Consider the following 25,308-nt stretch of genomic DNA (forward strand, 5'->3'; position numbering starts at 1 on the left):
CCATTCTATTATTTTATTTATTTTTTTCTCTTAAATTTTTCATCGACATTCTGAGATGCATTTTGCATTTGATTGCAGTTTGATGTCTTCCTCATAAAGACTATGCAGGTGCGATTGCCATAATCTCACAGCTGCACAGCTACTAAGTGCAAGTTCTACAGGAGACCAATAAGCACACGAGATCAAGAATTTCTTCTTCAGTTGAATTTAAATGTTTCATTTGAAATTTGAAAAATAAAAAATAAACAACCAGATGTGAATGAATGATAACATTCTCATTCAATGATAATATTCACAACAGTACATGAACTACAAACGAAACAAAAAAAGAAATAAACTGAGATCACGCGCAAATACATTGAAAATGACCTCAAGGAGGTGGAAATTCAACAATTTCTTGGGAGGCAAAAAAATATATATTATATTATATTATATTAAATTTGACAACAACTGCAATAACCTTTATGAATAATAAGGTTGAAAATAATGGATAATTGTTCAGAAAGAACACATTTGAGCTACGTCTTAAATCTAAGCCTTATTATGTTTAATACTTTTCGTTATGGGCAGGCATTTAGTATGATGACTTATACCGATTAGGATATTGAAAATATTTTAAAAATATTTTGAATAGCAGTATTATTGTTTAAAATATTTTCAAAATATTTTGAAAATACTTACCAATGCATTACTGTCTTTTAAAATGTTTTTAAAATATATAATAAATATTTTGAATATAAATATTATATGTACTGATATTTTAAAAATACTCTCACGATATAAATTTTTACAGTATTGAAATACAAATATTTTGAAAATATTTTTATGATGTTTTGGGTAAACATATTATTTTTAAAAATACTAAATGATGATTCTTTAAATATTTTCTAAAAAAATAATTTTGATTATAATATTATCAAAATATTGTCAGTATTGTGTAAATATTGCGACAGTACTGACAATATTTGCCCAATATTGTAAAAATATTATGTCTTATCTGGGCATACAGTCCGTGCTCCAGGTTCGGTGCTTCTGGCCTCCACGGCCGGAGCTTTTTTTGAGTGTTTGAATTTTCAGATATTTTAGATTAAATTGCGTACAGGATTGTCTGAGAATTCTGGAAAAAAATATTCGCAATTTTCCCAGTAAATCCAGTTTTTATCGGAGGAGACTTGGCAACGTCTGAAGGCTCATACGGCGTTCTTTCTCAGCACGGCAGCATAGCCATTTGAATAGAAGACCGAACTAACGTAAAAATTATCAGGGATGAGTTTAACCAATTCCTACTTAGCATTTCTGGCAACGTGAGTAATAGTGTGAGTGTGTATTGGTAATTTTGGCGGAGGGAAATGGCCGAGCTAGGAGTAGCACGCGAAAGTGGGAATTTTCGCTTTTCAGGGGTACAGTTTCACCCATTGAACTCTGTAAAATGTTACGTAGCTCGCAAAGTCATATTCTTTAAAAAAAAAAAATAATCCTCTGAATTGATTTCTCAGCCTCGGAATGGATTCACGCTCCTTCGTCTGAGGAACGACGCAACATCCTAGGCTCCAGAGTGTATCATTGGTATCAAGATTAATGCGTTGTTTATTTATTTTGAGCGGGGGCTCAAACCGGAGATAATCATTTTTAATTCGTCGTATAAGTTCCCGTCGACTTCTCTTTTGATCTGTTTCCCGCATTCGCGGCCAAGGCGCAAGTGATGTCACTGGGACACAAGAGACCCGCATGACTTTCAGATGAACTTTCTCAGCTTACATGCACGAGATCTCCGCCCCCCCTCCCCCTCAAAACACAGGCACTGCTCGCGATGGGTTTCTTCCACAGCTTCCAAAAAAACCCAAAGAATTAAAACTTCCCTGAGGAGGGTGCTCGACTGCGGTGACGAAGAGGGAATAAATTAGGGTTGAAAGGGTAATACGGCACGGACGAAGTACTCGTTCCAATCGCGGACAATTGGACGTATTTCTGTCAAACTGAACTACATGTATCACGACTTGAGCCCTGTTATACGTACATTATTATAGGTTTCAGGACTCATGTTTTAATGCACAAAGTTCCGTTTGTCAGAAATATGTCCAATTAAGATGATCGCGTGCTCAAGTATGTACCTCCTTGTCAATCAATCTATTTTGGGTCCTTAGCGGTCGTCCATAAAATACGTAACGCAGAAAGTCTGATCGTATTGGAAGTAAAATTTTAAGAAAAATTCACACATTTTTCACAGAGTCCACTCTTCAGCAGGAAAAAATCGTCAAGGGTCGATGGTTCTTACGGAGATTATGCTCTTACCATAGGAATTGGTGTTTGCATTAGGGTGTTTCAAAAAAAACCTTTTTTTGAGAAACCTTTGGTCGGAAAAATCACATTTTTAATGAATGAAAAAATTATTTCGGGATTGAAATAGGCAGGCAAGAGAGGGTTCACGAACTAAATAGTTTCAGCAAACTAACAATGAACTATAAATGACTGAATAATAGTGTCAATGAACTGCGAACTGAATGAATGGTTATCTTAGTCTAGAAACGCATTACATCCTGGGACCTATGATAGGATAGGTATAGTCTTATCTGATTCCTATCCAGTATGCTTCAGCGTGGGATTCTCGTCTCTATAGGTAACCTCTTCAAAATTCGTCTGGTCTGAATAACTCATTACGAGTACGAGCTTTATGCACCTATGGCTTCTTCAAATTCGTCCTTCAAATTTCATCCTTCGTCCTATAAAAGGTAACGTTTTTCAAATCTCCAAATGTAGATTTTGGATTTGATGTGTCTGATCATAAAGCTGTTGACCCAACGTACGGGACAAGTGAAGATGTTAGACGCTTGGTAGACGCCATCCACGAAAAAGGTATGAAAGAGAAAATTTGAATTTTGTTCAAAACAAAATTTTACAGGATCGAAGCAGATTTCAATGGCAAGGCGTGCTCTGCGATGAATCAATTGATCTGCCATTTAAATCTATGGAGAAGAATCGATGTCGGGTACTCGTACCCGTATAAAATGAAGTTGTTAGCTACCGATCTATTTGAGTGAAAATGAATACTCGAATTCAAAATCTATTTAATTTGGTTTTATTGATAATGAAATCAAGAAATTTTAATTTTCAGTATTTTATCAAACTCGTATCTTGTGTATAACTAAAATCTTTTATAAGCAGTTTATAACAGTTTCAGCCAAATGAATCGGGTACGGGTACAGGTGTCTTTTTGTATGGGTGTTCGCAACGAACACTCTCTTAATCGATCCTTTTCCATAGGTTTAAATGGCAGATCAATCGATGTATCGCAATGCACGTTACGCCACTGGCAAAAACTTTAACGCGGGAGGAATTTGTACCGTATTTTGCACATAAGGACTACTATTGCCAACTTATTTTACAAACGACGTGTGTTGCCATAAGTTTCCTTATGCAGGTAGATGCTTATATGAAAGAGTTAGAAATTTTTGTGCTTTTATTTTTCAGGTAATTTAGCGGAACAATGGTTGACTTCGGAAAAAACACCGAAAATTAAGTAATTTCATTTTCAACATGAAATTTTCAAAGGTCCAGTTACACGATCAAATTGAGCCATCAAACTGAATTTCTGATTGGTGGACAAAGACCTGACGTGAGGATGCGACCAATGAGAGGCCCAATTTGATGGTTCAATTTGATCGTGTAACTGGACGTTAAAATTTTAGACCCCTGCAAATTCTGCATTCAAAGTTGACTCGGTGCAAGCCAGCTCGTTTGCCCTTTTAATTGGATTCCATTTTGCAGGAAGGAACCAGAAGAATTGCAATGATGCTAAGATTGTGCATTTTCATCCTTTGCAATGAAATTACTGAAACCATGAAGAAATATGAAATTTACAGGGTAATTTTTGTCTTAAATTTACAGTTTTTGGCGAGTAAAATAGACTCACTGGGAAAAAAACACATTGGATCTAAAGTCGAGACTCTTGAAAACATTGACAAGAAAAAATACTCTTGATTCAATCAGATTTAAGCTTAAATCAAAAGGAAATCCGCTCAAATTAAGAGGCTTGGTTCTTGATTTGAGCAAAAATCCGATTGAATCAAGAGTATATTTTCTTGTCGATGTCTTTAAGAGTCTGGACTCTAGATCCAATGTGTTTTTTTTCCGGTGCTGTAAATGGATAATCAGGTTTTTCTTCCAAGACCAAAGAAGTTGCTCAATCTTAGCAACATTGCAATAATGCAATTGGCTCCTGGTTCCTTCTTGCAAAATGCAATCCAATTAATTTGAGTCCGTTTTCCCAATACGTTCCCAAGCGGCAGTCGCAACCAGGACATCAGATCCTAATATGCGAATTGCTCTCTCAATGAAGATAGAATCAACGTTCGATCACTGGCAAGGCGCGACGCGACGTGCTGCCACGCAACATTATCCGGATCCGATTTGACGATATATACATCGAAAATGTATATATCCGGCTTAACTGGCTCCACCAATCGACAAAAAGTGGCTCACAATCGGGGCTCCGACCCAGTTCGAGAATTTGAGCGCGGGTCCGCAACGCGGCTCACTCAGCGACACCAAACCGGTTTACCTGCTACTTGTTTCTGATCCCCTAATACCCGCGCCGTGAATCTCGAAATGCACGGTATTTATCCGCATCACAGATCGTCGACCCAGGGCGTATCTCAATCTCCACGTGAACCCTGTTTTGCATATGACGCGATTTTTTCCAGGGCTCATGTGTAAATCGAAATGCGCCCTTATGTCGGAGGAGCGACGAGATCAGCAGCTGTGTTCATGCGGAAGATGTATTCATTATGAACCAGCTAGAATTGTGCAGACGCACTACCGTGTTACGTCATTGAAGAGCGATATATATCGATTCACTCTCGTTCTACCATGCTCGGGAAAAACGCCGTATCAACATTCGGGTGTTGCAATTTTGTTTTTTTGACAAAATAAGAATTTTCCGGAAAATGTTTAAATTTTTCTCTTCGAATTTCCGGAGAACTCACCTGTAGGTGAAACAACTTCTTATCAAAAAATTTTGAATGTAACCCATTTTTTTATGTACCTAAGGCACTTTCTCTGTACTTAACTTTATGCTCATGAATTTTAATTTAAAATCTACGTTTCCCTCTGTTTTTCCTTCTTTCACAATATACCTTCCTTTCACATCCACTTACATTTCAAATTTAAATGTTATTTTTGCTACTGCTCTCGAAATTTTCTGAGAAATGTGTATTTTTTCAATTCAGAGCTTTCAAATAATTTTAACCGTAATCTAATTTAGTGTATCTAAGAAAATCAAGAAACATTTCCCAACTCGTCTCTGAAAAATTAGTATTTTAATGGGAGGGGGGAGGGGGGGGAGGGGTGTTCATCTGACAACAATGTCAGTGTCAGCTGATAAAATGTATATTTTTCTCATAAGAGGTTAATAAAAGTTTTCAGTCAGTCTTTGACATCTACCGAGAATTGTTTTGGTATTTATTTATAATTACTACGTAATTATATATTTTTCTTATTAAAAACTAAGAAAAACATGGTGACCCCGACGTGATCTTCATCTGCGCAATTTAGAAGACGTCAACAAACATTAAAAATTTTCATAAAAGTGGAATATACGGCCGAATTGAAAAGATAATTATCATCTTTTGGTTGAGACATGCAGTGATCGCTCGATCTCCGTGTCAATACCAAGTATGTGCAGTAATGGATTTGTCTCCACATACCTGAGCTATTAAAAATCGTGCAGTAATCGACCGATTTCCACGACTCGATTGGGCAATATCAAGCGGTAATTCGGCCTAATAATGCAAAAAGCGAAAAAAGCCAGCCTTTTGGCAACAAAATTTCATCTTAACTATCAGCTGTCAAGCCTTGAGAACTTCGTAGCTCAAGAAAACGTTAAGTAACATGACGAACTTAAACATTCGTTATGAGGAAGCCAAGCAGATCTTTACCCAATTTTCCCAAGCAAATTTTGAACTTCAAATGATCGAACCAGATGTAAATCCAAATAAGTTGAGTGAATTTGAAACAAGATTTTACGAAACAATGATAAAAGTCTAAAGACGCTAATGGAAGAAAAGAGAGAAGAAACTGACAAAAATACAAAAAATGATTCTTCTAACAACAATAAAAAAAAAAAAATAAACTCTGGGGGATATGAAAAGTATGGCAGAACGTCGAGCCATTTTTCATTTTTCAACAATTGCGAAATTCTATCATCTCGAAGGTGCATTAAAAAAAAAAAATATGGTATGAAAAACTACAAATAATTTTATTTCAGTTTTATATGTTTTATAGTCAAATCATCGTACGATTTAAATATTGTTGAGCTATGTTCAACGATTGGATAACGTTAATTTAGGTTGGCATCGGTGCCAAGTAAGTTGCAACATTTGCTACAAAATCACATAGCTTATCTAAGCGGAAGTGCATTTAGGCAATAAAGACCTAACGAAGCAGGTATAGGCAACAACGTCGAAAGACAGTCGTCTCAAAAAGAAAGCTTGACTCCAATTTACAACCTGAGTGAGAAAAAGAAAAAAAATATAAATTTGAGTAAGAAGAAATAACCTACATGCGAAAAAAAAGAGTGTAAATCTGAATGAGAAGAAAAAGTATGACCTATAAGTGAGCGGAAGATGTTAATGAGGTTATGATCAGAGACTGATTGTATGAGTTTTAAAATCGAGCATAATGGAGAAACGAAGCAAGTTTAACATATATGGATTTAACTAATTCTAATTTATCATCGTTGCAGATTAATTATTATAAACTATTTTAACTCATGGTGAAAATAATGCAAAATTAATAATTCCTCAGTAAATTATTATGGCATACATAAAAATCGAAGCGGAAGGAAATCATCCAAAATGATTGATGTATTTATACTTTTAATAATCCTCTTGAATAGAGATAAAAGACTTAAGAAATTCATTGTGAGAAAAAGTAGAGACATTTAAAGAAATATTTAAAGATTATATTTTGAGCTGAAAGACTGTGGAAGACTAATAAATACTGGTGAAATAAGAAAATGAAAGAAAAGTATTAACAAACGAGTCTGAGTTCAGTGGTTTACATAATAAGAGTGAAGATCCTTATTGATCGAATGTGCCACTGAGTAAAGTTCAAGAAGTATTAAAATTCCCGTATTGGCGATTAAAGCTGTTCTTATTTCTAGCTGAAAATAAGTGGCATCTCTGGATTAGAAAGAACCTAAATAAGATTTTACACTAGGTGCAGAAGCAAGACGGATTAAATTATCTGATATTATCTGACTTATCATTATGATCTCAAGTTAATATCAATGTGCAAAATAGATAGTTCGTTTTTCTATTTCTGTTGTCATCTTGTTTCAGGCAGCATACTATCAACAAAGAGCAAAAATACTGCAGGAACTAAATCGAGCCTATCCATATCCTCTGCTGTCCCGTCCGTCCTATGTTCTCCTGTCCATCTTGTGTTGTCCTATATATATCCTACATCCTATGCATGTAATATTGTATGTAACCCTGACTGAATGCTCATCGCCTACTTTGCTGTATTACCTATAAGCGCCACCACCCTCCGTTGATATACAAATTAACAAAAAGATGAGAGACGATGATGAAAAGAAACGCAAAAGAAGAAAATAATGAACAAAAACAGAACTCCTCCTTTAACTTCCTTTATCTCTAGACCGCCTAGAATAACGAGCAGAGCAGAGAGTACTTTAACATTTACAATTTTATACGATACTATACATATATTGTACATACTTTAACAATTTTATTTGGCCAGGAATGATTATTCAAGAAGAATAAAAAAAAAAATCATCACCTGTGATCGATTACCCAAATCAAATGATTGACATTTGAGGTCTTATGTGAAAATCAATCATCAACTTCAAACAATCTCTAGATGAACTTGAGACAAACTGACAGAGCTTATCGGAAAAGAATAGATTAACATCGGAAAACTTCGGAGAAGGCGACAACAATCATTCTGTCAATGCTTATTCAAATCAAACAAATCAGAATTCAATCATACATTGCACTCTTTTTTCCCTTGCCTATGTTTTTATCCAATGGTTTTTCATATGGTTAAGGTTTTTAATGAGGCAGTATTTCTTGTGGATAATGAAGTTCATAAAAATCTAATTCCATGCAGTGATCGATTTGATCTCCGTGGGCTAATAAATCCATGCAGTGATCGATTTGATCTCCATGGGCTAATAATTCCATGCAGTGATCGATTTGATCTCCGTGGGCTAATGATTCCATGCAGTGATCTATTTGATCTCCGTGGGATAATAATTCCATGCAGAGATCGTTTTAATCTCTGTGGGAAAAAATCAGTTCTGAAACACTGGACTGTTCGACTGCAGGGGACGCCCGTAAGACAGTCACATTTTAACTGCAGGGACGCCCGTAAGACAGTGGCATTTCAAATGCAGGGGACGCCCATAAGACAGTGACATTGTATGCATATAGCAGCACAAAAAGCCCATAAGACAGTGACATTGTATGCATACAGCAGCACAAAAATTGCATAATTAGCATATAAAATGGACATCCACAAATATATCAATACATTATAACATGTCATGTATGAATTGTAATCACTTTCGCTCCCTCGGGAGAATGTTCATCTGACAACAATGTCAGTGTCAGCTGATAAAATGTATATTTTCTCATAAGAGGTTAATAAAAGTTTTCAGTCAGTCTTTGACATCTACCGAGAATTGTTTTGGTATTTATTTATAATTACTACGTAATTATATATTTTTCTTATTAAAAACTAAGAAAACAGGGGGATTCCAAAGCTCTCGTCGCGTCCTCTCGATAGAACGGCGTCTCTTTCTCTTGACAAAGCAATACTCCTAAATTATGTAACGACGTATACTCATTTGAGCGTTTTATAATTTCAATATTTTCTCCTCTCTCCCTGTAAAAAATCTCTATCCCTTTGTTATATGCCTGAAGAATCATATTTGTTTAAAGGAATGAGAGTGCTGTTTGATTTCATACCGAACCACACCAGTGACAAAAATGACTGGTTCATAAAATCGGTGAATAGAGAGGACCCTTACACAGATTTTTACATCTGGAGGGATCCGAAAGGTTTTGACGCGCAGAATCAACCGATACCTCCTAATAATTGGGTAAGTAAACGTTCTGGCTGATAAGGAATATGAAACGCACCTTTACCTTAATGCATAAGAATAATAAAATATTAAAGTGTCTGAAATAGCAATTACAATGCAGAATGAAACACACGGAAAAATCTCGGAGTGAAATCCAGAGATCATTTGACTGCGCAGCGCAGTCTCCGCTGCCTAGCCCCGCTTCCCGGGCTGATAAATAAAATATTGATAGACACAGTGATAAAGAATACTAAGGGAAAATGGAGGGATCCTATTGGCTAAAAACAGGTGGTTCTCATAGCGCAAGAGAGAAAATGATGGACTAACTGAAGGGGTCCCTCGTGGGTTGCCGTTGTGACATACGCTGTATATCACAACGCTGTGATATGTGATACGTATTATACGATTATCATCTTTCATGAATTACATAAAAGAAACTATGTGCACGTTAACCCCATGCACATGGTTCTTTTTAGTTTTAATAGTACAAGCGTCTGCACTTTTGCGACGTCGCGTCGTGAGTGCGTTCACGTGTTCGCCTTCAATGTGCATGGGTAGGCAATTTCTCGACTTAGGATTACGTAGATTTGTATCCTGTTCTGTATTTGTATTCTGTTGCGCAAATCGTGTTCTAAGTAAAATTGTGTACAGAACAACCGCTAACTTGGTTCCTGCGCCGACCCTAGAGTGCTTTCTTCTCCAAAAAAGTGACTTGAAGTATGAATCTCGAAAGCGACAATTTCCAATAAAAAAATTCAGAATTTTTACTATTTTTGGATTGAGTGCCACGCACACGTACACTACAAAGCTCAAAACCTATCGGCCAAACAAAACCATGGCCACCGACTTGCATTGACTGCATCATTCCTCATATATTTCTCAGTGTTGATTCCTTCTTTCTATTTTTGTAGCTGAGCATTTTCAACGGCCCAGCCTGGCGATGGAATGAAAAAAGACGTCAATTTTATTACACACTCTTTACTGCGGCTCAACCCGATTTGAACTATCGCAACCCGAAAGTTCGCAGCGCTATGGAGGTGAGTTTAACGATTTTGGTTTCGAACAATACTCCTCAACATCCTTCGCTCACATCCTAGAAACACACATTTTTCGCTGTATTACAGAGGAGCGGCGAATTCTCGCGATGGATTGGATGGATCTTGTGAATCTGATCCAGTCAATTCGTATTTTCTCGTAAATCCGATTCCCATTTTCGGAGCTCACCAAACGGATGGTTGGTGCTCACCGAGGTCATCTTTGGGTAGCAACCTACTCCATGAAATTCTAGGGATTCGATGAATCTGGAGGGAAGCTTAAAGATTGGTCAATTCTGATGGATGGATCTGTTGACCCACTGATGGCTCCGATGTTAGCATTTTAATCGGATGCACACGATCCATCCGACTCAACGTAAACATTCGCTTCTAATGTGTGATTTTCGAAAAGTAATTATTCGCGCTAAGTACGCTGTACAGTAAAATAAAAGGCGAACTTCAAATAGACGATATTTGCCAATAAGTTAGGCATGGTCTATTAACTTTATCAAAGTTTACAGAGTAAAATTAAGGTGTGTTTATCCGAATTTCCTATTCGCACCTCCAGGTATGTTTGCTACCTGAATGGACGATTTTTGCCAAACGGAACTATATGCATGAAGACATGAGTCCTAAGACCCATTAGAACATATGCATAACATGACTCACGCTATAATGCACATAGTTCCGTTGGGCAGAAATATGTCCGTATAGCAAACGCGTGGCATTAAATTCACGTATTGTGTACCGGTTCGAGTAAAACCTATGATAACTAGGAGTTTTTAAACAGACGTAAAAGTTTGCACTCTCAAGTGGAGTTGTTGCGTATGTTGGTCTGTATGAAAACAGCTTGTGCGAATCATCACTGATCTTGACTAAGCTTATAGTAGGCAGATGGTGAAACCAGTGTAATTGAACTTCTCAGTTAAAAAACGACCCATCTCGGAAAAATGAAATTTTTCAGGAGCCGATAAAAACTACATATCAGCCATGAGAGGAGTGTTCCTATACGCAAGAAAAAAATGAACACTGTAAAAAACCGGAGTTGGGGCGTCTTCGAATTTAGAGGTAGGTACAATCGGATTGCATTTTGCAAAAAGGAATCAAGAGCGTTCCGATGTTGCTAGGATTGTGCAACTTACATTCTTTGCAAAAAATTTACTGAAATCATGCACGAAGTTAATTTTACAAGGGTAATTTTCGTATTCAATATTTATAATTTATGGGAGTGAAAATTAAAGTTGTTTGAATGATCAGTTTATATTTGCAAGGCAAAAAAAGTTGCAAAATCTTAGCGGCATTCGAATGCTCTTGATTCTTTTTTGAAAAACGAAATCCAATTGTATAACCCTTAATTTTTATAGGATGTGATTCAATATTGGTTGGATTTTGGAGTTGATGGCTTCAGAGTGGATTTCCCGGCCGGTATTTTTGAGGACGAACAACTACGGGACAACCCATGGGTTTCTCCGGAGAGTGTAAATTCGACGAATTACCATGCGCAAATTCACACTTATCAGTACAGTCTTGACGAAGTTGCGGGACTGGCACAGGAATGGCGCTCACTCTTGGACAGAAACAAGCAAAAAGACGGCAAAACAAGGTGAAATTTTGATACTGACCTAATCAAAATATTTTAAAACTCATTTTCCAATACTGCCATGCGAAGGAAGTACGCCGCACACGGAGAAAAAAACCTCGTGAATGGGACGCCGAAGTTGAGGTCATATGGATTTCTGAGGTTTTCGGATCACGCATCCGAAAACTTGAGGTCCAACTGCCGAAGTTCGGGTCACACATCTGAAGCTCTCGGTATGTACCGAAGTACTTCAGATGTGTGACCTGAACCCTTCGGTACATACCGAAGTACCTCAGAAATCTGACCCGAACTTCGGCAGTTGGACCTCAAGTTTTCGGATATGCGTGATCCAAAAACCTCAGAAATCCATATGACCTCAACTTCGGCGTCCCATTCACGAGGTTTTTTTCTCCGTGCATGAGCCTTCGAGCGTTGTCACATTTCCTCCAATACAAAACGAATTTACTCGAAAAATTGTGGATGTTTTTCTTCAAATTTTTCAGAAATGTTTTTTCTCATATCATCTAAACTATCTGAAAGTTTCAAGGGGAAATGTGCATTCTTTTCCTTAAGAATACATGTTTTATCCGGGGAAAGACAACTCTCGGATGTTCATACAGCGTTTAAAAAAATAGTTCATTTTTGTTAAACAAAAAAAAAAGCTGTATTACAAATAAGTAATGTGTGTCTCGCTGACTGATGAAATTAAAGTGAGGTGGAAGAAACCAAGGGTGACACTACCGCCGTGGATGATGTCATAAACCTTCTTTTTCAAAGGGCGATATCTTGGTTAATACTGAACGGGGAAAATTGATTTTTGGACGGATCTTATTTTTTTTAGCTAATCTACATAAATTAAGCAACAAAACACGATTCTGCATGTGACCAGTGCCACTGACCTACTAACTCATTGTACTCATTAGAAAATCAATATGCTTTATTTAGATTGATGGTTTTGGAGTTCTTCCTCCATCCGGATGGACTCATCAAATTCTTCGGTGACTCAACCGATAAGACGTCTCTTTTACCATTTTATTTTAGGCTCATGTGGATGGATAACTCCTGGAGAGCGACGGATTTGAATCACACTATTCATGGTTTCATGGATATCTTACCAGCGAACGGAGTCCCAAGCTGGATGGTAAGCAGTGGCGGAGTGTGAATGACCGATTGTCGATATTTCCCCATTCAAAGCTATGGTAAAGAATCGATTATTGAGGTGTTCGTTGCGAACACCCTGTTTATCGATCCTTCTCCAAAGGTTTAAATGGCAAATCTATCGATATATCGCGAAGCACGCCACGCCACTGATGGTAAGTTAATCGAGAATGTACAACATAACTCGCCCATTTTTTTACTGAGAAAACCCTGAATAAATAATATTTCTTGGAACATCTTCATTTGTCTTGTTGGTAAAGGTACAACGTAGTACTAAGTTTTAAATATTTAAACATTTTTCATATATTTTATCCAATTGAAGAATTCTGTTGCGTTTCCAGCCAAAGGCGGATCTAGCAACTTGGCAACATTGTCTATTCTCCATTTAAACCTAGGCTAAATAATCGATTCTTGTCGGAGCACTTGGCCCCTCCAAGAATCGATACATGTCCATAGGATCAAATGGAGAATAGACGCAATGTTGTCAATATGCTGGATCCGTCAATGTTTCCTCCTGAAATGTCTCGGTGAATGAGTTCTTTTCTAGCTTTGTTACCGGCAGTTGTATTTTATAAAACATTTATTTCTAAATATAATATAATTACTGATTTTTCAGTGCGACATATTCCCTGAAAATGTTGATCAATAACCGAACACTCCCTTTTTCTTTTATATAAAAAATATAGCCGCAGCAGAGGTTTTTAAACGTGGCAATTGAGAAACTCATTTTGCGATTTCACCAACGTTATTCACCTCTTGTGGTTGGCAAGTTTTCTAAAGAAAACTTAGTTTTTTCGATTTAAATCAAAGTTAAAGTTTTTTATGATGTTATAGAAAACAGCTCCAACTAAAATTTCTTAATATTCGTTCCTTTTTTTCCCTCAGGCTAGCACGCACGACTTTCCCCGTATCGCCACCAGAGTTGAGCCTGAATTTTCAGAAGCAGCGTCCATGATTCAACTTATGTTACCCGGACTGGCGAGCATCTACTATGGCCAAGAGATCGGTATGACAGACGTTAGAATTCGAGCAGATCAGCGACAAGAGGATAATGGAAGAGATGGTTGCAGAGGACCCATGCAGTGGGACGAATCTTTAAATTCAGGTGCGAAATGCAAAAGTTATGATTTAAAACGAGAATTTAAAAATCACCCTTGTTGAATGTTGATAATAGCATCCTTATCAATAATATTCAATGTACGTCATTACATACGCAATAATAATCCTTCATCTAAATTGTATATCCATATACAGGATGATCCAAGGTTAAACGGCAAGACTGCAGGAGCTGAAATACCCCCATACCCCCTCTTTAAATTGAGATTCCAATTTTTTTAGATCATCTATGAATAATTCAGGGCATTCAGGGGAGTACAAATTTTCATGAGATTTGGTTCATAACCGTTGCCAAAATTCAGGGAAAACAATTTACTATCCGAAATTTGGGGGGAAGGGGGCGTAACTCCAACTGAGGGCACATTTGGAAAAAACTTATGCGACAAAAAGTCTTAATTTGACCCATGGAACACGCTCTTGTAGTCTGGCCGTTTAACCCTGGATCACCTTGTATAACGCAGGAACAGACAGTCAGCAATTACCGGCAATTTACGAGCAGCAACAGTGTAACTCGTCAAATTTCAATTATTCGCCGACATAGTAAGGGCCTCGTAGACCAAGAACTCCAAACGCACGACCTCGGATAGCAGCGCCTTCGAATCGCAGCGATACGCTCCGCTTTGCTGAAGCGGAGTTGCCTGACCAAACTGAACTCACCCAGAGTCACGAATTTCATTATGCGCACTCGCAAATGTGATCGAAGGTATCATGCTTGCAAGGAGGAAAATAACGCGTGTTTGAATTTCAAGCATAATAATCAGTGTTTTCTATCTTGTTTCTGTACTTTTAGAATTTTCAATTTTTTCTTCTTCTTTAAACACAAGTAAATTCAATTTGCCGGCGATTGCCACTTGTCTGCGACACATGTAACAGTTATGAGAAGAATTTATTAAACGTATACCTAATAAGGATGAGTCCAGCATTTTGGCCGTATGTTTTGATTATACTTGAATATTCCTCGTGCTGTTAGGACATTATTCCCTCAGTTTTAACTCCTTTTGCGTTCTCTCTTGAAGGATTCACAACTAACAAGAAAGCATGGCTACCCGTGAACCCTGAATATTGGCGACATAACGTGAAAGAGCAACTTAAAGATCCTCTCAGCCATTTGAATATCTTCAAACGTCTACTGGAATTACGACATAATCCGGTTATTAAAAACGGAGAATTGGAGACATGTGTTATATCAGAATGGATGTTCTTGTTCGCATGGTAAATACTTTTATTGTTTTAGCATCGATACCTCTTCGGAGATTATCGTCCTGTCATTCTCGGCAGATAATAGAATCGCTTGAGAGTCGTTTAAGTGCTCTTCAAAATAAAATTTTTCAACTCATTTTCGTAACGATTCACCAGCCGAATATTCACAAAATCTGGTTCAAAGAGCTGCTTGAAGGTATTGCAAAATCAAGCGAGGATAATCGCAATTTAAAACAAACTAGCATCAAATGGAGCAAGTTTAGCAGAACCGTACCTGGTCCCACTTAGAAAAAAAATGAAGGGTTATTAGTTTTGAATTCAACTAGTCGTACATGTTTCTATCAAAAACCCAAAGTCAAGAAAAAATACTTTAAATGTGAAAATAGTCACTAAGCTTCGGCCTTAACATTGAGTCTTATAGTGGGAAAACACTCCAAACCTATTTCTCTTGGTCCAAAATTGAAGCAGCTGAACTCGGTTTAAAAAAAAGCAGTCGGTAGAAAATCAACAAAAATTGCCCTTAGTCCGCGCATTCAGATCTCTGATAATTTTTAGACCCTGAATAACAATAGAATAACGATAAAACGCTCAAAAGCTGACGGCTGCCTTGGCCAGTATGCAATCGGCAAATGACAAAACGTTTTGCAAAGCGGCGAATCGCAATTCGAAAGCTTGAGCAATAACTTTAGAACTGTTACCCACACAATTTATCTTGGACTGACGACATGATTTCTTCCATCCATCAGCTTTCCTCTCGTACTTAAATTCAAGTATAGTCTAGGCTGATTGTGTTACGAGTGTGTCCTCATATTCAATATGCTAAAAATGTACTTAATTTACGTTCCATTCAGAAAACTTCAAGGCCAACCTCCTATTTTCATCATCGTAAACATGGGATCTGAAACCGAATCTATGTGCCTGAACCAATGTGCCATTTATAAAAATCTGCCAGACTCACTGGAAGTTCATACAAGTAGCGCGAACTCAGGTCACAGCTTTGGGTAAGCTCAAAAAAATTAGATAAAACAATGTTTAATAATGTTAAATAAGCAGATAAACCTGCGATCAGTTTTCAGTTAAATGCATTCCGGGCTTCTTAGGACATCTTCAGAGACCATTTCAAAATATGCCCATCAAAAATCGGATTAATATAACAAATTGAAATGAGCTGCGCCTTCCTAATTTAATGCCTTAATACAGCGCCATTTATGATTTATAATTTATTTACCTCCTTTCAGAGCTCTTTTCTTTAAAAAATATTTTAATATTAATCGAACTTATAACCCAATCCAACATTATTGCAACTCTAATTATCATGGCGTACTATGAACAATTTGACGTTTTGACATTTATGATGCTTTTAAACAATTAGTTCAAAACTGTTGTTCCTTGTTTGTTGTCTAATATCATTCTAAATAATTTATTACCGACTGAGATTGCCTTGATATTTCATAATAAATGAAAAAGGATGATTTCACCCACTCGCGCTAAATTTCATATTTCAGGGATGAAGTGATCGTGCTGGGATCAGATTCCAAGTGTTCCAGCTTACGACCAAAATCTGGATTAGTTCTCACGTCTACTACAGACAACCACACCTCCGGCTCCAAAATGATATTAACTGATGCAGTGCTGATGATCCCACTAGCTATTATATTGCAACGAATTACTCGAAGAGATTTTTGACCTATAGAAGTCAATGTCTGCCCATAGCCTTTTATTTGAATAATGGTGATTTTTGCCGTAACTTTTAGCACTTACACAGAAGATCACAGCGAACAGGTGATAAAAGGCTTGGACTCACATCTTTCGAGTGGCTGACGCTGAGCCAAAATTACTTTGTTTCACTTGACTAATGGTCCATTTGCAAATGGACTCTTAAGTGTATTGTATCTCAATGAATCCTGGCTCATCTTCGAAAAAATGACGAAGGATGTGGGTTTTTTGGTCCCTTAACGTGGCATGCGTTGTTGCAAGCTACGTGAAACTGTTGTTACCGGTCAAAAACGCCTTCAGTTTCGCGCGATACTTCACCGCTCACACCAGAGTTAAAATATTTGTATCATGAAGTGTCGCGCAAAATCCTCCGGTTTCCGAGCATTCATGAAGGATTTGTTTCGCGTTTAGTCGAAAAAACCTTCGTGGGACTGTTGGTATTATTAGTATGTTGTTTCTGAAATGAGGCTGAAATATTTCCGTGTTGCAAAATTTAGTTCAGTTGTACCTTAGCATCCGTAAAATATACATAGGTAAAATAAATACCAAGCCAGGTACCTCTGCTTGAGAAGCCACTGGTTTTGTATTCATAGTACCTCAAAGTTTTTGCTCAAATTGAATCACTAAATACAAAAAGGGCACATGTCCAGAAAACCAAATTGTTCAGGAGACACAAAAAACTGTTTATTTTGTCTCCTGAACAATTTGGTTTTCTGGACATGTGCCCTTTTTTTATTTAGTGATTCAATTATGACCGCGAGAGTCGCAAACCGAGGTGCAAGATTTTGCAGTTTCATCTACCATATATATGCTTTCATAACATGCCAAAAATGCTAATTTTTGTAAATACAGCGTAAAAATCATTTTTAAGGCTTCATTTTACCAAATTTTATTTGAAGTTTATGTAATAAAATACGATAATGTCACAATTGTCACATACGCTTATTTTCATTAATTCAGTCAGCTCTCGAATCATTATTCCTGCACAGAATTGAACTTTTCACCTTTAAATGTAAGTAATTAAAGTCTGCAGCTCTCCATGGAAATTGTGCGAGTTAAATTGTATGATTCTTCACTCTTTATTTTGCTCTTTTTAAGTGACCTTCATGACTCGTCGTCTGTGGGCTAATTTCAAGTTACTGTTTTGATCAATTGACCGGATTAATTCTTTATATCTGCATGAGATTTTCACAATCACAGATTAAAAATTATTTTTAAGACAGCTCTTATCTTTGAGAGCAAAATGCATGTTTCGGTTGTTTCATATCACACACTCTAGTCTTTGTGCGAGTGGACTAACTCAAAACCTTGGCATTGTTAGAAGAACTATGATACTAAATCGAGGATTAGCCTAGGCTTAAAGAGTATATTCTTGTGTTTAAATTAGGTTCAGACGTATTCATATTGACGATTAAGTTCTATTAAAAGTGTCACAGCTTCATTTTTAAAACGTACCGTAAAAAATGCGGATCTCTTTATTAGTCGTGTTTCTTGTGCCTTTGGTGTTTAATTCGATCCAATGCAACGCAAATACGGAAAAAGATTGGTACGAGACAACAGCTTTATATCAAGTATATACAAGATCGTTTAAAGACTCGAATGGAGACGGTATAGGGGATTTGAACGGTAATTATTCGTTATAATTTATTAGATTCAATTTCTTTCATTTACTTTTAATGTTTATTGAACTGGATATTAAAAATATATGATTGAAACTGATAATAGTTTTGTTACGATGGATAAAAAGAACAATAAAATTAATCAAAAGTAAGATATATGTGATTCATTGAAAATTTAAACTTGCTAACAAATATTGTATTTACAAGCCAAACAGTTGCAATCATGAAAACAACAGAAAAGAGAATAGTGTTACTGAGCTGAGCAACTTTTTTGCTCCAATTTTTTTTAAACCAATTTTCAAACATAGGATTACAGAATCTCAACGTATCAGGGAGGGAAGGGGGTTCTTTATGTTTTGATTTTTCAAATAATCATAGGAGCAATATCATATTTGATTTTATTTTATAACGTCTAAGTCATTGAAAAACGAAATCAAATAACAGCATCAAATTGAAACGCATTACTAATCCTTCCGTGTTATAAAATGAAATATACCGACCGAGGTAATTTGAATGATTTGAAATGTGGAGGAGAAACAGTTAGAGCGTTATGTTAGAAACAAATTCTTCTTACTGGAGAGAAAAATTAAAGCGAGTCTCATGAGAACACGCTCCTCAGCCATTAAATTATGAAATATGAAAACAAATGTAGTCAGTAAAACGCGGAAATTAAATTTAGGGGCTCTGAGATTTGGATGTCAGAGGACTCGAGATTAGTGTGCATTATTATTTCAAAGTGGAATATTCCTCAGGAATCTTCGAGAAACTAGATTACATCAAGGATATCGGATTCCAGACGGTATGGATTCAGTCATTTTTCAAATCACCAATGGTGGATTTTGGTTTCGACGTAACAGACTACAAGACGGTTGAGCCAACATACGGCTCAATGGATGATCTTAGACGGCTTGTTGATGCTATCCATGAAAAAGGTACTTTTCGCTACCTCTTCCCATCTTAATAATCAAATCTTAATAATCCAATCTTAATAATCTTGATAAATAATGATAATAATCTCATAATCTCAATAATAGCAAAAACCCTGTTCTCAATTTGGAACAATTTTCAGACGTCAAATTGCTCGTTTATTTGACTATTTAAGGCAAAGGAACTATGTCCACTGTGACTTGGACATCGATCAGACTTATGAGAACGCATGCAAGACAGGCCTCATGTCACACCGGAGATAGTTCCAGTGGCGAGGCGTGAATGATCGATTGTCGATAAATCCCTATTTGGACTACATTTTGCAATTTGGAATTATAAAATCTAGCCCGGTTTAAAAACAACGTAAGTGCCATTAGTTTCCGTATGCTCATAAGTGTTTTTCCAGAAGAGCCAGAATTCATAGTTCCAAATTGCAAAATGCAGTCCATTTAAAGCTATGGTAAAAAAGCGATTATTAAGGTATCCATTCCGAGCACTCTGTTTACCGATCCTAATCCATAGGTTCAAATGACAGATTAATTGATATATCGCAAAGCACGCCACGCCGCTGGATAGTTTCCTTTGCATTAAATATGTTCAATTATCTCAATTCGACTGATTTCACAAGAATTAGCATAGTAACAACAGAAATAACTTAATCGTCTATCATGATTTATTTTTTGGCAGAAGAATGTCATTCTAAAAAATACCCTGTATGTTTACCCCCCCCCCCCCCCCCAATGTAAGGGGTACTCAAAAGAGTTTGGGGGCGCTAAGTTTTTAGATTTCTATTTTTTAAAAAATACATTAATAAGGAGAAAGAATCAGATAATGCAAGTTACGGTCAAGCTGACCCTGGTCAGATCTACTAAAATGATAGTCATTAGTATTTATAGCCAATTTAGCCTCATTATTCCTTCTTATTCTATTTCTCTCTCCCTCTCCTTTTTAAACCAGTATATTGCTCCTCATTGATCCTATATCTTTGGCTCAAGGAATGAAAGTGCTGTTTGATTTCATACCCAATCATACGAGCGATGAGAGTGAATGGTTCAAAAAATCTGTTAACAAAGAAGATCCGTACAAAGATTTTTACGTCTGGAAAGATCCGAAAGGTTATGATGCGGATAATCGACCTATACCTCCAAATAATTGGGTGAGTAAAGTTCAGTATCACGATTAGAACAGTCCAAATATGAGATACTTACAGGAACGAATGTTATGAAAAATCAAATGGTTTTTGAGTTTATGGTTTTGAATCGTGCTGTGCAAACCTGCTGCATGAGTTATCAATAATTAACAAGACAAGACCAAAATTGCAGCATTTTTAGGCATACCTCCTCATCATTTATGCAGAATATGTTGAGTTCATTGTGAATTTTCAAAATCAACTGACCGCCAATAATTAACAGGACAAAGCTAACAAGCTAGAGTAAAAAGTAAGTTTACTTAAAAATCAAAAGGAGCTATTTAAAACTCCCCTATATCTCGCTTATTATTCATATTTTAATAGTTTTGACAACCTGTGGTCTTTGAAAAACTTGTCAGCTTTCGAACAAGCTACAGAAAACAAAAATCCGTTTATTAGTACACAGACGCCAATACTTTTTGCAGAACTTGCTCTACTGCAAAGTTCGAAAATAGCGTATGGTTCCTTCCAGCATAAATAATTAAATACGTCAAATTATTGGCAAAAGCGTATATTTCTTTTCTCTTTAATACATTTTAAGCGTGCCAGTAGGGCTCGCTTTTTGAAATCACTCGGATGTACCATAGTACAGCACACAGATCAACCAATGCTATTCAACGGGTCGTCCAAATACTTTTTTCCTCGCACCCGTTTCTTTGTCTTTGAACCATTACACTGTCAAGCCCTGATGGTCTTTTACCAAAAAATCTAATGAACTGCTAATTGGAAACCCTTGAGAACATTTTTCTGTCAAAACCGTATTATTCAATTTGACAGAAACCTCATAGGAGCTTTCTTACGCTCGGAGGACTCAACTCTAGAACCTTCTTTCCCGCCAAAACTCTATAGCCAATGAGCGTCTTGCACTGTAAGTGTAATCTGTGATGAGCCTCGTGACTCATTATACTATGTACTAACCATGGCCCCTGCCGAAATCCACTTAAACCACTACAGTTATCTCGCGATATCGCTTTGGGTGTCCGGTTTCGAGCAAGGCAATAAAAGACGGCGAGGCGAATAACCGATTAACCATTCACCGTGATGCCAGGATCCACCAAATTTTCTCAAAAATTGTTTTCCGTCTATTTAGCGACTTTTTCTTTACTTTCCGTTGAAGTACAAATAAAAAGAGACCTCATTTGTACAAATCGGCTGAATAGGAGAGAAGTTACAGTTCGAAATCCAAAGAGATTAACTGAACGCGATTTCGATGCACGGCAGTTCGCCCAAATCACGGTCGTGCGCAAATGCCGCATATCAGCTTAAAATCAAGATAATTGGACGGAATCTTTAAAATTAATTTACATTCAACGTTCATGAATCAATATTTTCTCCCAAATTTAGCAAAAAGTACCAATTGATGCAAAAAGCAAAGACGTGAAAATAAGAGGTATTTGTCCAACATTTCAGTTATTCGGCACGCTTTTCCTACATACTCATGTTGGAATTTTTCTTCTTGTTTTTATTTAGTGTCAAAACTTTATTTCATCTTAACACTCACAATGATTAAAATTTTGATTTCCTGCAGTTAAGCGTAGTAGGTGGCTCAGCTTGGCGGTGGAATGAGAGAAGGAAGCAATTTTATTACTCAGTATTCTTTCCAGGTCAACCAGACTTAAATTATCACAACCCGAAAGTTCGCGGATCCATGGAGGTAAGTCCGAATGTTTTTATGTGCCTATTTCCAATTATGTCTGATCCATTGGAAACAAGTTTACAAAATTACTCAATTTCATGGATCAAAATCATGTATTACCATTAAACTTATACTCACGTCGAGCATAATTTTTTACGCATATTAATTTGTGTACGATTGTTTGTTGAAAATAACTTAACGGTGGACCTATATTGTCTGATACACTAGTATATTTGGACTACATTTTGCAATTTGGAACTATAAATTCTAGCCCGGTTTAAAAAAAACGTATGTGCCATTACTTTCCCTATTCACATAAGTGTTTTTTCCAAAAGAGCCAGAATTTATAGTTCCAAATTGTAAAATGCAGTCCATTTATGTTAATAGGACATTTTTAGGGCCCTCGTGGCCCTGTATGGTGTATTCTTGTTTGATTATATTGTACCTGATAAATATATGACTAGCACTAATCTCTGAACAAAAGAGGGAGGAAAAAATACTCAGACATGATTAAAATAATGAGAACTTTGCGGGGAATGTAAGTTAGGGGTGAATAATGTGTATCGAATTGTGTAATTGCTTCACTACACTTTTTGCAGCGAAAAGGCAAACACTTGCAAATTTCTTACGTAAATTGTGAAGTTAAAGAGTAGATTTTAGACTTTATCATTCCAATTTGCTCATTGTGATTTTTGGATCAGTTTTCACATGAGACAACCCTTTTTTTATGCTCTAGTTAAAGTTTCGATGCCTGATGTGGGACTATACTACCTATCTGCAAACTGGCAAATTTGCAGGACGAAGAGAAAACTTTACCATTTTTGTAATTATGAGGTTAGATGTGCAGTTTTTTCACACATTTCTGTGTCTTTACAGCGTTCCCCTGAAGAATTTAAAAAAGAAACTAAAAACATCAGTTCGTATGTCGTGAAATGGGGGTTAAGTCGCTTACTAATTTTTGCCAAAATTGTCAATTACGCGGTATTGTTCCTCAGCCTTGGGTTTGCGGGAGACCCATCCTGCTGTGCCACGGAAAAACGCCGTATGAACATTCAAGAGTTGCCAAATTGCCCGTAATAAAACATTTATTTTTGACAACATCCATGAATATTTTTCCTTGAAATTTTCAGATATTTTAGATTAAATTGCGTACAAAATTGTCTGAAATTTTCGGCAAATAATTTTCCCAATTTTCTCAGTATATTCGGTTTTTATGAGAGGAAACTTGGCAACGTGTGAAGGCTCATACGGCGTTCTTCCTTAGCACGGCAGCATACGGAACGTTATTGGGTATTTGGTTCCAGGATGTTCTTCGATTTTGGTTGGATTTCGGATTTGATGGATTCCGAGTTGATGCCCCGGAATTCATATTTGAAGACGACCTCATGCGGGATAACCCTTGGGTCTCTCCGGAGGTGGTGAATTCAACAGCTTTTACTTCTCAGATCCACACCTACCAAATGGATTTTGAGGCCGTTCTACCGCTTCTTTACGAATGGCGCACGCTTTTGGATGGATATAAAGAGCGAGACAATGTCACAAGGTGAGATTTCAAAATTGAAACACGTTTAATTTAAACTGAAAAAGTATAACGTAGCCACTTAGCCAGTTCTGTTGTTTTCCTGCTAAAATTTTTTTACACAGGAAATTTGTCAAATGTATATTTCCTACAGAGGCATTCCCATGATTTTCGGCTGTCGGCAGATGGTAGTCCCTAGATGAGCCCGATCTGTCCAGATTTTGGAAATATGACCCAGGGTGTTTATATTCGGGATGACTGGTGAGCTTAGCATGATTAGGGGCAATAAGCAACATTTGATATTCCCGCCAATGAAAAATGGAGGGAATTTAAAATTTGGCGGAAAAGTGTCCAAAGTAGCTTATTGAATCTTGGTTTGTTCCTACATTCTTCCACATAATTCGATTCAAGAACGGATTGCCGAAAACGTTACGAGCAAAAAAGGCCTGCTAAGTAAGCCTTGGACGGCGCGACGAGCCCTCGGGGGAGGTCTGCGTGGCTGCCAAGGGGCATACCCGCTGGTGTCCGAAAGGATGTGCTCGAATTCTTTTCAATCTCAATGATCATTCTCAAAAGCTGTGTTGTAGATACTAGGCTTTTAATCCATAAAAAATGTGAAAAGTATGAAATGGGCCTGTTGCAAACTTTTGCTAGAGCAAAAATAAGAGTTGTTTCTTATAGATAATGCCTCAAAAATCACGATGAGCGCATCGGCAAAGTCTGAAATGCACTCATAACTTCACAATCTGCGTAAGAAATTTGCGGTTTTTTGAGCTTCCCGCTTCAAAAACGATACTACGGCAGAGGTGAACATTTTGTTAGAGGAGTCGTTCCATCGTCGGCAATACTCATCATGGCCGACGACAATCCGCCAAAACACCTGTGATGGGACGAGATAACACCTGAACAAGATTAGACTAGATAACAATCGGCGTGTTTACGTTCATATTTTCCTCACCCGCCTTGATTGACCTTGAACTCTCCTCGAAATACGCGCGGAACTGCGCAAGCGTCGGCCATGATGAATATTGCCGACGATGGAGCGACTCTTCTAACAAAATGTTCACCTCTGCCGTAGTATCGTTTTTGAAGCGGGAAGCTCAAAAAAACGCAAATTTCTTACGCAGATTGTGAAGTCATGAGTGCATTTCAGACTTTGCCGATGCGCACATCGTGATTTTTGAGGCATTATCTATAAGAAACAACTCTTATTTTTGCTCTAGCAAAAGTTTGCAACAGGCCCATTGGATATGACAGCTTATTTTTGCTCCTATTCTGTTTAGAATAATGGCACCGGAAACCTTCGCAAAACCATGGAGAGTTGTTAGATACTTCGGTAACTCAACTCATGAAATTAGTCATTTTCCATTCTACTTTGGACTATTCGGTTTAAAGGATACGGCGAATGCAACAGACTTGGAAAGGATAATTCATAGTTATATGGATATAATGCCACCGAATGGGGTGCCCAGTTGGGTGGTAAGTTGATTTTTTAAAACTCCCGCGACTTCT

General features: G+C 37.1%; 4 protein-coding genes across 6 annotated transcripts in view; 3 read left to right on the forward strand and 1 right to left on the reverse strand.

Annotated features, from left to right (window-relative positions):
• Positions 1-25,308, reverse strand: part of LOC140224856 (uncharacterized) — a 514,095-nt gene that overhangs the window by 12,280 nt on the left and 476,507 nt on the right. The window lies entirely within an intron of this gene.
• On the forward strand, positions 2,088-11,801 carry LOC140224797 (maltase 1-like). The gene is made up of 5 exons (XM_072301481.1): positions 2,088-2,103; positions 2,758-2,853; positions 8,961-9,121; positions 10,015-10,140; positions 11,502-11,801. Exons 1-5 carry the CDS (start codon positions 2,088-2,090, stop codon positions 11,742-11,744), a joined length of 642 nt encoding a protein of 213 aa, XP_072157582.1. The 3' UTR covers positions 11,745-11,801.
• On the forward strand, positions 12,591-17,411 carry LOC109031671 (maltase A3-like). The gene is made up of 5 exons (XM_072301784.1): positions 12,591-12,857; positions 13,760-13,979; positions 15,007-15,202; positions 16,042-16,191; positions 16,696-17,411. Coding segments are annotated over exons 1-4 (609 nt in total). The 5' UTR covers positions 12,591-12,665; the 3' UTR covers positions 16,043-16,191; positions 16,696-17,411.
• The window catches only part of LOC109031679 (probable maltase), a 28,319-nt gene continuing 21,206 nt past the window's right edge, over positions 18,196-25,308 (forward strand). For both annotated transcript variants that reach the window (XM_072301653.1, XM_072301652.1), the window contains exons 1-6: positions 18,196-18,532; positions 19,278-19,457; positions 20,448-20,608; positions 22,170-22,295; positions 23,582-23,820; positions 25,080-25,275. In XM_072301653.1, coding sequence (XP_072157754.1) covers positions 18,370-18,532; positions 19,278-19,457; positions 20,448-20,608; positions 22,170-22,295; positions 23,582-23,820; positions 25,080-25,275 — 1,065 coding nt within the window. In that variant the 5' untranslated portion in view covers positions 18,196-18,369. The remainder of the gene's footprint in view (positions 18,533-19,277; positions 19,458-20,447; positions 20,609-22,169; positions 22,296-23,581; positions 23,821-25,079; positions 25,276-25,308) is intronic.

The sequence above is a fragment of the Bemisia tabaci genome, chromosome 6 (assembly GCF_918797505.1).
Source record: "Bemisia tabaci chromosome 6, PGI_BMITA_v3".
NCBI lineage: Eukaryota > Metazoa > Arthropoda > Insecta > Hemiptera > Aleyrodidae > Bemisia > Bemisia tabaci.

Bases quoted from the DNA above. Each gene is read 5' to 3' on its own strand.
- LOC140224797 (XM_072301481.1), top strand. The intron at 2,854-8,960 runs GTATGAAAGAGA...ATTTGTTTAAAG, and splicing joins AGACGCCATCCACGAAAAAG to GAATGAGAGTGCTGTTTGAT. The intron at 9,122-10,014 runs GTAAGTAAACGT...CTATTTTTGTAG, and splicing joins CGATACCTCCTAATAATTGG to CTGAGCATTTTCAACGGCCC.
- LOC109031671 (XM_072301784.1), top strand. From the start codon at position 12,666: ATGGTTTTGGAGTTCTTCCTCCATCCGGATGGACTCATCAAATTCTTC. The intron at 12,858-13,759 runs GTAAGCAGTGGC...TTTTTCCCTCAG, and splicing joins ACGGAGTCCCAAGCTGGATG to GCTAGCACGCACGACTTTCC. The intron at 13,980-15,006 runs GTGCGAAATGCA...TCTCTCTTGAAG, and splicing joins GGACGAATCTTTAAATTCAG to GATTCACAACTAACAAGAAA.